This window comes from Oncorhynchus clarkii, chromosome 27 (genome assembly GCF_045791955.1).
Source record: "Oncorhynchus clarkii lewisi isolate Uvic-CL-2024 chromosome 27, UVic_Ocla_1.0, whole genome shotgun sequence".
Taxonomy (NCBI): Eukaryota; Metazoa; Chordata; class Actinopteri; order Salmoniformes; family Salmonidae; genus Oncorhynchus; species Oncorhynchus clarkii.
In genome coordinates, this window is record NC_092173.1 from 19,636,755 (window position 1) to 19,653,388 (window position 16,634).

The 16,634-nt window shown below is 42.6% G+C and overlaps 2 protein-coding genes across 2 annotated transcripts; both read left to right on the forward strand.

Annotated features, from left to right (window-relative positions):
- Positions 1-2,193: 2,193 nt before the first annotated feature.
- LOC139386256 (odorant receptor, family 95, subfamily A, member 1) lies at positions 2,194-4,644 on the forward strand. Its single transcript, XM_071131748.1, has 2 exons — positions 2,194-2,440; positions 3,547-4,644. Exon 2 carries the CDS (start codon positions 3,590-3,592, stop codon positions 4,553-4,555), a length of 966 nt encoding a protein of 321 aa, XP_070987849.1. The 5' UTR covers positions 2,194-2,440; positions 3,547-3,589; the 3' UTR covers positions 4,556-4,644.
- Positions 4,645-5,206: 562 nt separating this feature from the next.
- On the forward strand, positions 5,207-16,025 carry LOC139386255 (prolyl 4-hydroxylase subunit alpha-3-like). The gene is made up of 13 exons (XM_071131747.1): positions 5,207-5,604; positions 6,096-6,250; positions 6,399-6,628; positions 8,138-8,287; positions 8,434-8,485; positions 8,967-9,130; positions 9,461-9,637; positions 11,355-11,419; positions 11,874-12,033; positions 12,517-12,579; positions 12,908-12,976; positions 13,804-13,900; positions 14,539-16,025. The coding sequence occupies exons 1-13, from the start codon at positions 5,414-5,416 to the stop codon at positions 14,607-14,609; spliced, it is 1,644 nt and encodes a 547-aa protein (XP_070987848.1). The 5' UTR covers positions 5,207-5,413; the 3' UTR covers positions 14,610-16,025.
- The last annotated feature ends 609 nt before the right edge of the window (positions 16,026-16,634 follow it).

The following is a 16,634-nucleotide window of genomic DNA, read 5'->3' on the forward strand; positions in this document are numbered from 1 at the left end:
ATGCCTTTCAGAATACAATAGATACCATAAAATTATTTTAATAAACATCATATTACAGTCCATCCGTCTTTGTATTCTAGACAATATGACAAAATTTGCTCTGACAAAAGCAGTCTTTATCCCTCATGACACTTGATATAAGACTGTTTACAACTACCAGAAAAATCTGTCACCATAGCTCTTGTTTGTCAACACAATAGTTGCTAGATGACTTAACTTCAACACACATCGCTGGAGAACTCGGGCCAGGGTTGATTTGTACTATAAAGGTTTGGCACTATGTTGTCCTAGCTAGGGACAGAGACTGGGCAAGGGTTGTGTTTGACATCAATGAACCTTTTAGAGACAAACATATTGATACCATAATAGGTTATAGTTATTTTACAATAGTTACTGTTATTGTTATTAAAGGATTACAGTAAGACCACCTTCTCACATTTATTTCAGATTCTGCTGACGTTCTTTATGTAGTAGTAAAAAGATGTGTGTTTTATGATGGTCAATGTTGGTACTGACAAACTACTAAACGCATTAAAAAAAAGAAACGGCCCTTTTCAGGACCCTGTCTGTCACGCCCTGGTCGAAGTATTTTGTGTTTATCTTCATTTATTTGGTCAGGCCAGGGTGTGGCATGTTTTTTTTTTATGTGGGGTGTTTTGTCTTGGGATTTTCGTACGTATCGGGATTGTGGCTTAGTGGGGTTTTCTAGGTAAGTCTATGGCTGTCTGAATTGGTTCTCAATTAGAGGCAGGTGCTTATCGTTGTCTCTGATTGGGAACCATATTTAGGCAGCCATATTCTTTGAGTGTTTCGTGGGTGATTGTCCTTAATGTCTTGATGTCCTTGGTCTGTCTGTCTGTCTGTCTGTCTGTCTGTCTGTCTGTCTGTCTGTCTGTCTGTCTGTCTGTCTGTCTGTCTGTCTGTCTGTCTGTCTGTCTGTCTGTCTGTCTGTCTGTCTGTCTGTCTGTCTGTCTGTCTGTCTGTCTGTCTGTCTGTCTGTCTGTCTGTCTGTCTGTCTGTCTGTCTGTCTGTCTGTCTGTCTGTCTGTCTGTCTGTCTGTCTGTCTGTCTGTCTGTCTGTCTGTCTGTCTGTCTGTCTGTCTGTCTGTCTGTCTGTCTGTCTGTCTGTCTGTCTGTCTGTCTGTCTGTCTTAGGCTGTTTCGGTTTTCGTTACGTTTATTGTTTTGTAGTGTTGTATTTAGATTCGTGTTGCTTCTGTTTAAATAAACATGGATTGCAATCTACACGCCGCATTTTGGTCCGACTTTCCTTCTACCGAAGAAAGCCGTTACACTGTCTTTCAAAGATAATTGGTAAAAATCCAAATAACTTCACAGATCTTCATTGTAAAGTGTTTAAACACTGTTTTCCATGCTTGTTCAATGAACCACAAACAATTAATGAACATGCACCTGTGGAACGGTGGTTAAGACACTAACAGTTTACAGACGGTAGGCAATTAATGTCACAGTTATGAAAACTTAGGACACTAAGAGGCCTTTTTACTGACTGAAAAAAACAAAGAAAGATGCCCAGGGTACCTGCTCATCTGCGTGAATGTGCCTTAGGCATGCTGCAAGGAAGCATGAGGACTGCAGATGTGTTCGTACTGTGAGATGCCTAAGACAGCACTATAGGGAGACAGGACGAACAGAAACTAAATCTATTAAATCTATAATGTTTTAAACACTATCTCTGTTTCAGAAGTTGATGTTAGTGCCCATTTTTTTATGATAGTTTGACTGGAACAATACATGTAGTTTTCATTTTGGGGGCATGCTGAGCTGGCGTTTACAGTACAGGAGTCCAATGAACATCAGGTTTGTTTGGGTCCCAGGGAGAATACACTGTTTGGACCTGGCCCCAGCTGTCTTCACTACTGACGCATGACTTACGTCAAGAGCAGACCAAGCCCTGGTGTGCTGGTCTCAACAGAGTCATCTTGTTTGCCAAATAAAAGAAAACATAACGTTGCACAATTAGGCTCGACTCCGTTAATAATCAACCAGTCTGTTAATTACTAATCAGGGAACAGGGGACACGCTCTCTCTCTAACTGTACTCTGGAGATATCCATCCGGCAACACAGTAAACAGGCCTCCCTGTTCATCAAATGCAGTCCCCTCACAAACAACTTATGCCAATGTTTGCGGTTTCACCATTCTCTCTGAAAAGAATAACAAACGCTGATAGACAGACATGCCTTTTACTCTTTGCCCTGGTCTGCATGCATTTCACCAAAGGTTGATAGAACAGCATTTAAAAATAGAACAAGGTTTTATAAATAATTGTAGCGAACGGTGGACCAGAGTAGCAAAACCGAGTCACTGGCGTGAAAAGTAAACACCCTACACATCGCACCAATAGGGTAAATCCACTTGGTGGGAATTGTAATGTGGCTCATATAGAGAGGATCGCTACACGGCCCCGCAGAACGGAAAGGTACGTCCCCGTGCTTTGACTACTCAGCGCCCTTACACATCTGTGCGTTCCTTTGGCCTCACAGCCGCCATCCCACTTCTGACACCAATTTAGTGAATGACGGGACAGGGAGGAGAACCCGGGTGGCTGGTGTGAAAGGCAAACACCCGATGCATTGCACCAATAGGGTTAACCCACTTGGTGTGAATTGTAACATACTCATAAAGCAAGGATCGCTCCAATATTTTATACTGTATTACGAATACTGGCATAACAGTACTGAGGTAAATAAACACATTTGAAGAAACATTGACTGGTCTAAGTTACATTTCATAAATAGCAGGCCTCCTGTTGAGTCTTAATTTCAAAACATAGGGCTGTTTCAAAATGTAACCATTTTCCAAATTCAAGTAAAAAGAAACTGGTCTGCATGTGAATTCAGACATCCTTTTGTCCCTGCACAGAGATAATGTGCTTGACTTATCCAGGAAAATTTAAACTGGTGTGGATTAAATAGAGCCCATAGTTCATCAAATGTGATCACCATTTTAAAGTGACAAAATGGCATATATGATTTTGCACTATTGTGAAAGCTGTTTTTTTTTATCAGTTAATCTGAGTAAAGATGGCTCTAATAGCTAATGGTTGGACAAGGTGCTTGCAAGTGTTGTAGGTTTGATTCTTGTATGGTCCACATAATGGCTCAAATCGTCAGACCATACTATCATTACTTCTAATTAGTTGTTCTAATTAGGTATTTTGAAGAGTTCCCTAAGTAAAAGTTAAGCACCTATTAGACCTTTTCCCTGTTGAGGAACTTGAGCAATAATTATGAACATAATGCACATTGAGAATGGAATGAAATTAATTTATCCCTTGAGAAATCAAGACACTGTCAAAACATTTAGAATAAGGAAATGCCTCTTCCCAGAGATGTTTTGTATCATGGTGATGTTATGGAGAAAAATGTATAAAAATCCACAATCCATCCCTCCCAAACCTTTACTTTCTCCATCAGAGGACAAGTTGAGGTTAGTTCATGGTATCTCATTCATCTTTGGGATCATGTATATTGTCATAAATGTTTCTGTGTGCATATCAAGTCTTTGTTTTCCACAACATTTCAGATTTGCAGACATCGACCATTCCTCAAGCAGGCTACATTGAAAAATGCAGAATCTGACCGACCTTCCAGGCAATGCCACCAACTCACAGAAGAGCCTATCTGTGATAATCAAGGTGTGTGTGGTGATCCCCTTCTTCTGCATCTTCCTCTACTGCATCGTGGTCATGCTGCACACGTTCGCCTCCCACAGACATTTCCTGGACAACTCCCGCTACATCCTGTTTGCCTACATGCTGATCAACGACACTCTCCAGCTCCTCTCCTCTGTCCTCCTCTTCCTCTTCGTCATGGGCAATGTGAAGTTTGCCATCGTCTACTGTGCACCTCTACTCTTCTTCTCCACCTCCACCTTCCAGAACACTCCTCTGATCCTGGCAGCTATGTCTCTGGAGCGCTATGTGGCCATCTTCTACCCTCTGCAGCGCCCGGCTGCCTGGCGCGCTGACCGTATCTGGATCATCATCCTGAGCCTGTGGCTGGTCAGCTGCATCCTGCCCATTGTGGACTTCTCTCTGGGAGAGCCTCAGCCTGGCATGAACGTCCTCTCCACCCCGGTGCTCTGCAAAACCGTGGTCCTCAACGCATCCCCCGTCCAGACACTGTTCAAGGTGTCGCTCAACGGTCTGTTCTTCGCTGTGGTGGCAGCCATCATCATGTTCACCTACATGAGGATCCTGCTGGAGACCAGGAAGATGCGTCAGGACCGGGCGTCGGTGGGCAAGGCCATGCACACAGTGCTGCTCCACGGTTTTCAGTTGCTGCTGTGCATGATCGCCTTCACCCACCCGGTCACAGAGAGCCGCATCAGTATGCAGGCCGGCTGGCTGCAAGAGCACATCTCCTTCTTCAACTACTTCTGCTTCATCCTACTGCCACGCTTCCTCAGCCCGCTCATCTACGGCCTGAGAGATGAGTCCCTAAAGGGCTACATGAGGAGAGCTGTCTTGTGCTGCTCACACAGACACAGGATCAGCCCCAGAGCCCTGGCCACCAAGCCCAGGGTCAAATGAACTGGTCCTGAAGCGGAGCCACTTGTCAAATCAATGTACAGACTAGTAGCCTGTATATGTTAGTTCATTAAAAGTGTATAACCTTGGCTGGATGACAGCCATTATGTCATTATTAAGCTGGTGTCTTTTAAAAACTTAGATTTGTTGGTTACTATCTAACAAAACTGTGCATTTTTCTTCAAACACAGAGGCTTGTTTGGAATATAAAAGATTGCTTTAAAATACTTTGAGATATACGCTACGCTAGATGTCACTATAATTCCATATTTATCAAGTGGTCCAACTTGGGTCACCGCACTGGATCAATGTGCGCCCACAGGAAGACGTCCAGTTCCTTTGGCGAAATTAAAACATTGATAGCTAAAGCAATAAGGGTTAGATTATTTGATATTCAGAGTTATTATAAAGCAATTTAACGAGACAATTATATAAGTGGAAGTCAGGCACATTCATGCATCACAATTCCAACGTGCAAACTGTTGCAATACATTTAAGCAAATACAGTTTTCCTAAACTACCTAATGTAATATGATTGTTCATTAATCATGCAACTTCATATATGAGATAGGTATTGTTGAACTATTCCTCCGGATGACAGATCATGTGAAGTGGTGAAAGCTGATGTCTTAGGTGTGACCGGCGCGCGCTGTTGAGAAAGAACATTGCAGAGATTTACACAGAACAGCAGGACGGAGCGCAGCTTTCCCGTAGGACAGGTTTGAGTGGTTTCAAACAAGAAACTGCGCTACACTTTATACATTGACAGCAAGAACCATTGTAGATTAGAATTTACAAAAAAATCTAGCACAAGCATAGGCAACATTTTAAACATAATCGAGGGGATCATACGCGCGCAAAATGCTATATTATTTCAAATCCATTTACTCAGCCTGTGTTGTAATCCGTGTAATTTTGATGCCGTTATCTTTTGGTGAGATGTATACGTCATTATTGAACGTAAAACAAGCCATCAATGTTGAAAGACAACTTATTGATCATTTAGAAACTTACATCGAACACGAATCGGAGAGACTTGAAGACATAAAAAGGTGAGTAACAGACAGGGAATGTTGTCATGATGCACGCTTGGTAGACTACCACTTATATTGTAGGCTTAATTATTAAGGCTTCGGAGTGGGTGGTTTTAGAGGGAGACGGAGAACAAATTGAGATAAATAATTGTTTCTAAGTTTGGGCTATGTGTCCTTTATTATATTACATACAATTTCATGATAGGCTACTGTTACCGTCTTACTTAAGGCGTTGTATTCCTTGTGGAACATATGCCATTGATGAATCGCCTCCATCCGTGTAGGTAACTTTATAAGAAACTTAACATTTATAATGACTAATTTACTAATGTTAAGTTCGTTCTAAAGCCTATCATAAACTCAAGATGAGTTCTATACTAGTTTAGGAGAAGAATGTCCATGGAAAGCCTCATGCATATATCATTGCATGGTTGTCTCCCCTATCATGATATCACCTTAAGGGGATATATTCTCTCTAAACGTATAATACTTGTAGACTCTTTCTGCAGGTTTTATGCAAAGGTGTCAGACTTGCACAGTGAGGTGTACAGTGGACCATCAGCTGCTATGGCAAACCCCTTGGTGGCGTTCACTCTTATCAAGCGCTTGCAGTCCGAGTGGCTGAATCTGATCTACAGTGATGAAGCACAAGAGAACACCCAAGGTTGTTTCCCTTTACGACTCTCTTTAAAAACACATCTGGTCCTTACAACTGACATCACCTGGGACCTAAGTTTGTCAAAACTCTATCCCCCGCTTCTTGTGTCCTATCATTACCTCACTCCCACTCATTCCCCCTTGTTGTGTTTCAGACTTCAGGTCTGGTTACGAGGAGGTGGAGAAGGAGGGCAGCTTGCCCAAACTGGAGGACCTTCAGGGGGCTGCCAAGGGACTGATGAGGCTGCAGGATGTGTATGCCCTTCAAGTTGGGGGACTTGTGAGAGGTCACTTCCAGAGGATCACTGACGGCAACCCCATTGACATCTACAGTCCCACAGTATCTGTTACTCTTTCTGGGGATGATTGCTTCCTGGTTGGGAAGGTAAGCCACCAATAACTCACCCATTTAATCACTGGCGGTGCCTGATTCTCCACTCTTCTCCTGAAGTGTGCACTTGCACACTGGCTCGTGTGGATCTAACAATGATGGAATCTCTCCCACTTGTAAAATGAACTGGTATAAGCGTTCATTCATTCCCATGTCCATCATACCTGAACGGCAATAGTACTCCACTGACTGAATAAGGGAATGTTCTATATGTATTATGTACAGTATGTGGCTATATGAGAAGTGTGTATGATAAGGGTAATGTACAATGTATGTATTATGTTATTGTATCATGTACAGTGTCTTTGGTATACAGCAGTATTGTGTGTTCAAGACCATTTTCCTGTTGGGGACATTAAAGTTCATCCTATACCATGTTTTTAAATCCATGATGGGTATTGTGCAAGTACACACTTCTGGAAAAGGGTGGAGAAAAGGGACGTAGGCTTTATGGGTTCATTTTACTTCATTTCCTTTTGGCATCCGCTCACTATGGGATGTGACCAAAAGGTCATCTCTGCTCACATTGCACTCTGTAAAGTGTCAACTGGAGATGTGCTGTTGGAGTCATGGAGAGGAGGAGAGCATGTAACAGGAGGAGTGCTAGCCTGCTGGGCAGATGGTGCTGTGAGATCTGGCTTCCCTAATTAGCATTAGCAGAAGACCATAAAACACAGTTTTGTTCTGAGCCTGTCATACTCTGTGGTTAGAGATGGAGTAAAGTCCTCTTCCTGTGTGTCAGGGGGGTTCATATAGAATGACAAGACCGGAGTGCTCTCTCAGACAAATTTGAAAAGGGTGCACGATGTGCATCCAATATGGCAGCCTATTCCCTATTTACTGCACTACATTTGACCAGATTTCTATATGTCCTGGTCAAGAGTAGTGCAAATAAAGAGAATAGGGTAATATTTGGGACACGGAAAAGTCTTCCTCATGATGAGTCACTTCACAATGGATCCTATTGTTTATGTACAGTGGCAGTGCACAAGGGGCACTGTGTGGGAGAGACAGTGTGGAAAATCATAACTTCTGTTTATGGAAGTATAAGAATGTGGAGTATGGGCGTTTGCTTCACTTTTGTTAACACCAAGATTATCTGACTGTGATCATGTGTAAACAGATGCTCCGTTTGGGGTGTTGTGAGTCAGCATACAGTAACAGTTCTACAACTGCGCTTTTATGTTAGCTAAAGCCCAGTCGTTAAAACCAGCAGGGTAAGCTAAGGGTTAGCTTTATTTCTCACATTTCCGGGGCGCGTACAAAGCCGCAGCCACCATCAACAATCATAGTGCTACATGTACTTTACGTGGCTCTCTTCTCTTCAGCTCTAGATGCGAGAGAATGATATTTACAATGCTTTAAATGGTGTTTACTCTTTCCTTCCAACAGAAGTTTTGATTACAGATAAACATTTCCAAGTTCAGGAAAATAATGTGTCTCAATTTGTCATTATAAAATCTTTCTGTTTTCTAATGCTAACATCCTGTTGTTGTATTGCAGGTTGCATATGAGCTGGAGGACTACTACCACTCAGTGCAGTGGCTGGAGGAGTCAGTGCGTCTGTTCCGAGGGGCGGGGGGGGAATGGAGTCCAGAGAATGAGGGAACTCTGGAAGATGCTTTGGATCACCTGGCCTTTTCTCACTTCAAGGTGTCTATTTTTCACATAGAAATACAAGTTATTCCGACTCTTTTCAAAATAGATGGACCTATTGGTTTAAAAATGTAAAAAATTAGAGAAGATGTGATTCTTTTAGCATTTTGTTGACCAAATTTAACTTTATTGTTTTGTTTCAGACAGGAAACATTTCCTATGCACTGAGTCTCTCTCAGGAGTTGTTGAACCATGGTAAGCCTGTTCAATTAAAACATTCCACTATACTGTGGCCTGGGGTGGTCCAGCGGTCTAAACAGCTGTCTCTGGATCCCACATACTATGCGAGCATGGGTTTTACTCCGATCCACTACTCCTTCCTTTCTCTTTATTCTGTCCAATAAACCTAAAAATACGAAATGAGTGGGACTGCCCCACTCCATATAAAAACATCCCACTACTCTCCCACACTATATAGAGGCAGCCTGCTTTGTATGTCAGCCTACTTCCCCATATGGTAGCTGAGCCCTGAAGTACTGTATACTTACTGTGCATAATGCAGACCTGGGACTGGACCTAACAATTCAGGCCTCTTTTAATAAAAGTAAATACATTTCCTGTAAAATGACCAGGAAACATGCTTGCTTGTTCATATTTGACCAACTGCACGCTGTGATTTGTTTCTCCAAACTCATGGTATCACATTGATGGTATTTACATGATTCCCTTCCTGAAGATCCCATGAACGGGAGAGTTTTAAAGAATGTACAGAAGTATGAGCGACTGCTAGTTGACAGTCCACCCTTACTGAGCACTGACACTGGGTTGAAGAGGCCCAACACCACCTATCTACGGACAAGGAATACCTATGAGAGACTATGTCGGACACAGGGCACTCAGGTATACTCATCTATGATATTATAATCTTGTCCACCCACCCGGCTATATGGGGTAGCAATTGAGTGATACATTTGCTAACTTTTAGAAATGCTCCAAACAGCAACAGAAATTATACTGTCCTTTTAAATGTATGACACCATATGAGCCACCATATGAGGAAAACAGTTGTGGTTTTCAAATAATGTGCAGAGACTTGGCTACAGTCTGGAGCTCACAGAGAGAGAAAAGAGTTTTAAAATACAAGTTTTGAGGATGAAAAGAAAATACTGCCGCTTTCTTTCCATGTTTCGGCTCCAATAATGGACTTCAGATGCCATTCTCTCCTCACAGCCAACGCATTATGAAAACCCCCGGCTCTTCTGTGACTATTTTAACAATGACAGTCCTGGGTTGCTACTGCAGCCAATCAGACGTGAGGTGCTGAGCCTGCAGCCTTACGTGGTCCTCTACCACAGCTTCATCACTGACTCAGAGGCAGAGAGCATCAGGGAACTCGCCCAGACAGGGGTGAGTGTCTATCTACTGCCATGGTATCAACCCTTTTACTCAGAAAAGGCCTATCATGTGCAGTATGTATCAAACGCCTCGGATAAGAAATGCTGATCTAAGATCCAGTCCTCCCGATCCAGTCTTGTTGATTGTGATCTATAAGGCAAAACTGATCCTAAATCAGTCATCCAACTCTGAGACTCTTGATACATATGGCCTCAGATGTCATTGTCATAACATTGATTGAGATTACCACATTCCAAGTCAATTGAAAATGAGGAATGTCTTTTAAATCACATAACTGATAAAAGAGACCCCCTGTGTCATAATTCGTTTTTGCACATCTGAAGGATTATTAAATGTATTACATGTCAATGGCCTATTTTATGACTCCAGTAAAGATTGTGCAGGAGAGTGACTCTACACACCGAACAGTGTTCCTTTTGGCTCTGCTGGGATAGCGGTTATTTCTGGAAATTTCCCATCGGCCATCTTTTTTTCCTTGTGGTCTGGCCGCTTAGACTGCCACTGAACTGAGGTGCTAGTTTTTCACCCGAGTAATAGTTACACCTTAGATTACATTGGCAGGCTATGATAGGATTTTTATCATATAGTAATCTTTCTATTCTTGCATGTTTGTGATCTCAGTCTCAGTTCTGTGACCTGGTTGCAATTTTGAGAATATTAACAAATATTTACAATCTGATCATACATGCCAAAAAGAGCGCAAATATGTCCATCAAGCTGGTTTGCAAGAAGAACGTCTGACTGAATTGACTTTACTTTGTACGGATCCCAATCTAGGAAAAGTTGAACAATAGTGAGAGGTTTAGGGATCTCTCAAAAACCCATTGGAGGAATAGTTGATATTGTTCCAACTATTAAGCAAAGGTTAAAGTAATAAAGGATACATTACTTCCGATCCTTGGCGGAGTGCCTCAGACGGTCCAAATTGTTGAGGGCTATGGGTAAAAACTGACTTCTCATCTCAATAGCAAATGGAAAATAATACTGTGTCTGTCCTGTGCCAGCAGCATAGAAAGATCTATCGTCCTAATTGTGTTTATGCTAACTCAGTTTTTCTGGCGAGATGCTGTAACCCAAATGATCTCCTAGATTGTGTGAGGTTTTGGCACTGTTCAACAGGTTTTCCACCCCTTCTTCAAATGGAAATCCCTCTACTTATTTCATTATTATGTCAACATTTGATGGCACTCTGGTGGGGTGATTAAAACCAGGCCTGGCCTGCATCTCAAATAGCACCTTATTCCCTATATAGTGCACTACAAAAGTAGTGCACTATATAGGGAATAGGCTGCCATTTGGGAGTCACATCTGGAGTATTAGTCATTTGGAGCCTGGAGCACATGCAGCACTCCTTGCCCTGAGCACATAGGCACATACATCATTGTCTGAGCATGGCATTTGTGTGTTCATGCTTGGCTCCAATGGTTTAGTATTAGCTGTCTAGTCCAAAGTATTTAGAGAGAGCGTAGATAGAAATGCCAGTCAAGAATTTTCGTCAGGCATGGCTTCATTGGAAAATTACTGCGGTTGCCAGTTTTAACATATTCAAAAAATGATGTTTATTTACTGAGCTCTTTTGGACGTTCTGTTCTCTATCCTCACATCATTAATGTCTCTCTTGTCAGACAGATCCCTGCAGTTTGATCTTAAAATGTTACTGCTGTATAAAATTGAGTATTGACAGTTTTCTTTATTTTTTTGCCATAAGTTAAGGAGATCTGTGGTGGCATCTGGAGAGGAACAGGCTACTGCAGAGTATCGCATCAGCAAGAGGTACTACTATCAGAAACATGTCACTATTAAATGTACAGTTTACTGTTCCTCCTCATAACACTTACAGCAGTAATAAAGCACCAAGCAGAACAATGCACCCGAACAACAATCAGTGAATATACTGTATAACACTATAAAATGTTTGGGCTAATTTTATGGTGCACACAGGATTTGCAGGCCTATTAGCTATATGTAATGTATGATAGTTAAATGTGGGACAAACTTTAACCTTTGAATGGAAATTGGCTGAACACCTCTGGAACCTACAGTGTCAGTGGAAGAGGAAGTGTAGGTCGTTGTCTTACGTCAGGTAGCAAGACGAGTATCTGCACTGATCGGTTTAGGACTGCACATCACGTAGGAATGACGTCACCTGTCAGAAGAGCATCTGGTTGAGCTCAAACCAAGACAGTAACATGATCTGTATTATGAGAGTTTGTGGTTTGTTTTTCAGTGCATGGTTAAAGGAGACAGCCCACCCTATCATTGGGAGGCTGGACCAGAGAATCACCTTGCTCACAAGTCTCAATGTGCAGCCTCCTTATGCAGAGTACCTCCAAGTGGTAAACTATGGGATTGGAGGACACTATGAACCTCATTTTGACCATGCAACGGTGAGTGGGTTTCTCTATATTTAGAACAGTAGATCTTGAATAAACCCAACATTTACTACATTAATCAACACTTGATGCAATAGTGTACCCTCATTTTGTGTGTTAGTGTTGAGTGATGGGTAGTGTCCCAAACATCATCCTATTCGCTAGTACAAGGGTTCCTAAACTTTTTCACTCAAACACACTGACAAGACAAGAGGAAAACTGATGATGCACTACCCAATTTCGAAATTGCACCTTGTGCATTCTACTATTACAACTTATTTGAGGGAGTGTTACCCGCCCCCCCTGCTGAGCGCGCCCCACAGTTTGGGAACCACTGCCCTAGTACACTACTTTTGACCAGGGCCCATAGTTCTCGGGTCAAAATTAGTGCTCTATATAGGGGAATAGGGTACCATTTGAGACATAGCCATAGTCTATGGCGGTAAAGTAAGGAAGGACATGATATATTAATGATGACTATTTCCTACATATAACCAGTCAGCATCAAGCCCCCTTTTTAGGCTCAACACTGGGAATCGAGTGGCAACCTTCATGATATACGTAAGTTAATCATTTGTTTTATCTTGTTATCTTATTATATGTGCATGATTGTCTCATTTGTGGAAATCCAGTAAAAGCATCTTTGGAGATAGTGTATGCTAGATTGCATTTATCAGCATAAGAATTCAGTATTATCTTATTGAAAATTGCAATGATATTTTAGTCCAATGTCAAACTTCCAGTTAAGGCAGTATGGAAAAGACTGTCTGCTTGTGAGTTTTGGACAAACTCCACACTCCGTATTCTGGCACGGGTGGCTTTTTTATGACATGTGCACACAGTGGCTAGACTAGACACAACTCAGTGAGAATGTTGTCATCCTCCACAGCTCAGCTCTGTGGACGCAGGTGGGTCCACAGCCTTCATCCATGCTAACTTCAGCGTTCCTGTTCTGGAGGTAAATGAACTGCACACGTCAGCTGCTGGCTAAACTTAGGATGTGTCCCAAATGGCACCCTATTTCTTACATAGTGCACTACTCTTTTTTTTTTTTTTTTTTACCAGGCTGTTTGTCAAAAGTAATGCACTATATAGGGAATAGGGTGCTATTTGGGACATATACTTAATCTTCTTCTGTTTACCCATCGAAATTGCTTCAAGCCAGAACACGTACGCTCATAAGCCTTCACTCTGTTAAAATGGCATCAAGAATAATAAGAAATTCCTTCCTCAGAAAGGTCACATCATTTCTTAAGATGTTTTGAGTAGTACTGTTGAGTAGTACTGTTCTTATGACAGTAGGCCTGTTGAGAAAAGAGGAGCCAAATGGCACCCGATTCCCTTTATAGTGTACTACTTTTGATCAGGGCCCTGGTCAAAAGTAGTACATTATATAGGGAATCTGATGCCATTTGGGATGCACAACAGTGTAGTGTTTGGTTTAATAAATGAGCTGCTGTTGAAAAGACACAGGACCTTTAACCTCTCAACCTGGATTTTATTAAGGTTTCACTTCCTGCCCCATATCCATGTCAAAGATGTTGTACTTGGAGCACAGCTATGCACGTGGGATTTTAACTTACAAGTATTCAAAATATATTTTTTATGCAGGAATAATGTCTTAGGATAGTCAAGTAGAGGAGAAGACCAAACAAATTCCAGGCATGATAGTGGCCCACACAAAATCCAGGCATGATAGTGGCCCACACAAAATACAGGCACGATTTAAAATGTTTCTTTCCTATGTTTTTTAGTGAAACATTTCCACTGTCTCTCGTGTTCCAGAATGCTGCCCTTTTCTGGTGGAACCTCCATCGGAACGGTCAAGGAGATGGGGACACTCTGCATGCTGGCTGCCCTGTCCTTGTTGGGGACAAATGGGGTAAGATACTTTAATGAGACAACCGGGGACACCACATAGTTCCTATAGAAAAGCATACAGGCACAGTGAGCAGTGTCAGATGTGGAAAGCTAAGAACCCTACGTCTATTCCAGTAGCCCCTGTCTGTCATACTGAAGTCACAGCAGGAGCCCGGGGACACATCTGCACTGCATTAGACAGATAGTTAGGGATGATATAGAGAGGAGGTCAGGTACTGAGCACTGCTCTGGGATGCGAAACATGTGGGCCTCCATTCCACGTAATTTAACTCCATCCTGGATCCCACAGTCAGTGACAAGGCTAAAGGGAACACACAGAGAGGGGTATTAGTCATTACTGTGAGAGGCTGCATCTAAGAGACATTTACAGGAGCGAGTACAGTATATACCTTTTTACTGTATGTTTATGTATTTGAACTAAGATTATAACAAGGAAATCGGGCCCCATTTGTCATTGTTGATGGCTCTATATACAAGGGACCCATTTGAATATACAAATGTTTGTCAACACTTTTAGGGGATCAGTGAGTATTTAACGACTCCTTTTTACAGACCTGTATATTATATTTTATGTTTGTTTGACTACTGTGTGACATACACCACTAACACACACTCTCTGTTGTCCATGCCCTGTTCCAGTGGCTAACAAATGGATCCATGAGTATGGCCAGGAGTTCCAGAGACGCTGTAGCCCCAATCCTGAGGAGTGAGAAGAGAGAAAGCAGCTGCTGGGACCGCTTGGAGTACAAGAGCCAGTCTCCACAATGGAGCCGCGCGCACCACGCAGGCAGAGCGAGAGAGGGAGGGAATGAGAGAGGGCATGAGAGAGCGCTAGCGGCTGGGGGAGGGGAAGGCAACCAAGGAGCAGCCTGCATCTGTGATTGGAGCTTCAGGCCCAAGGGAATAAGGAGCACAGACACTGCTGGAGGGGGCTGGAATGGCAGGGGGGCTGAGTTGGTTTTGGGAAGGGGGTGGTGGGTGTGGAGGGGGCATTTGGCAATCAGCCCCAAAGGCAGAGCGGCCTCTTGCTCCAACTCCCCAGTCAGTCCCTGCTGGAGCAGAGAGAGAGAGGCCTCTACCCTCACACACTGGGCTGGTTTCAGTTAACTCTGCTAGGCTGTTTGCCTCCGGTGTCAGTTTGTTTGGGGGGAAAAAACGTATAATGCATCCTTTTGAAAAGTGATGCACTGAATCTGTCAGGATACTCTTCACACGGACTGATCTCATTAGCACAGCACTGATCTTTATCAGAATATTTAGTTTTAGAATAATATTTCTGGAACCATCTCACACCTTAAGAATGTAGTTAAGAGCAGTGCTGTTATTCAGAGGAAAAGGGTTATTGTAACTATTTCCCATTCATGCTCAGTCAGTTCAGGAAATCAAAGGAGATGAGGTCGTCGTCTCTCCCACTGAGGGGCTTGATGACATTTGGTGTGTTCTCTATTGCTCATCTCCTTGTAGCTAATGGAATGGATATGAGTCAAACCTGTTTAGTCTTCTAACTCCCATTCAGTGGCATCATGCATTAGTCATGGTCTGTAAACCAGATGATTGGAAAGTGGGAATGCATCTGCTTTAGTACCGAGTCTCTGACCTCAAATCCTGGGTGTCTAGCTGCCTACCAACCAGACAAAAGATTTGTCTGTATGTAGGTCAGAGAGTGCATGCTAGCTTTCACACCTAGTCTATGAGGGTGAGGAGTGAAATGTACTTACTATAGGAGCTGTAGGCTCCAAGGGGCTTTTCTGTCAGTGCTGCTGCCTTTTGAGTGACAGGGAGTGTTGAGGAAGGGAGAGGGGTTCAACAGGGACCATATCTCTGCCTGCTGAGATGTAAGGAAGTATTCCCTCCAGTGCTCAACCCCCACTCCTCCCCTTTAGACACACACACACTGATACAAACACAGGGGCCATAGACTACAGGAATGCTACATGCTCCCATCTGCATTCCTTAACAGTAGACCTTGATTGTTCCCCCTGGAGTGGATTGACAGGAGGCCCATACTTGATAAAATGCATGGAGGATGGAGGTTGTGCCTTTGGAGTTTCTCCAACCAAGAAAGAGTATTCTCTGGAATTCTCAATCTTTATATGGTTTTAAAATAAATACATATTTTTGTTAAAGTTATGTCTGCCTCATTACTAAGCACTTTAAACAAAAGCATATTTACTCTTTTACATTCAGCAGACTATTTATAGTTGACGTTGCACATTGAGGAAATTGAATTTCTCCTCTTGTATACTGCGTTCATTCCTGACTGGCCCAAGCATGTCATATGGAAATCAGTGTAGAGTCTGTAAATATGTTTCACGGGTGCTGAATTTCTCTTCTCGGTAGGAGCAGGGTGTAATTTCTCCAAAATAGGAAATAAACAACTTTTTACAGCCAGACTGCCTTTTGTCCAGGCACATGCCTCATATTGCAGATCCAACTCATGCATGTTGACCTGAGCTAGTACCTATTTTTTTAGCTAGTAGTAAAAACTAATTTTACTTTTACGCTATAAAGACTATTTATAGTTGACGTTGCACATTGAGGAAATTGAATTTCTCCTCTCGTACACTGCGTTCATTCCTGACTGGCCCAAGCATGTCATATGGAAATCAGTGAACAATCAGTGAACAATCTGAGTCCATGTAGCTGTCTAATATTCCCTCTGTTCCCTCTGAGACATCTGGTACTGGGTGAACTAATACTACATTTGGAATCCCAGACCGCAGTTGGAAAGGAGA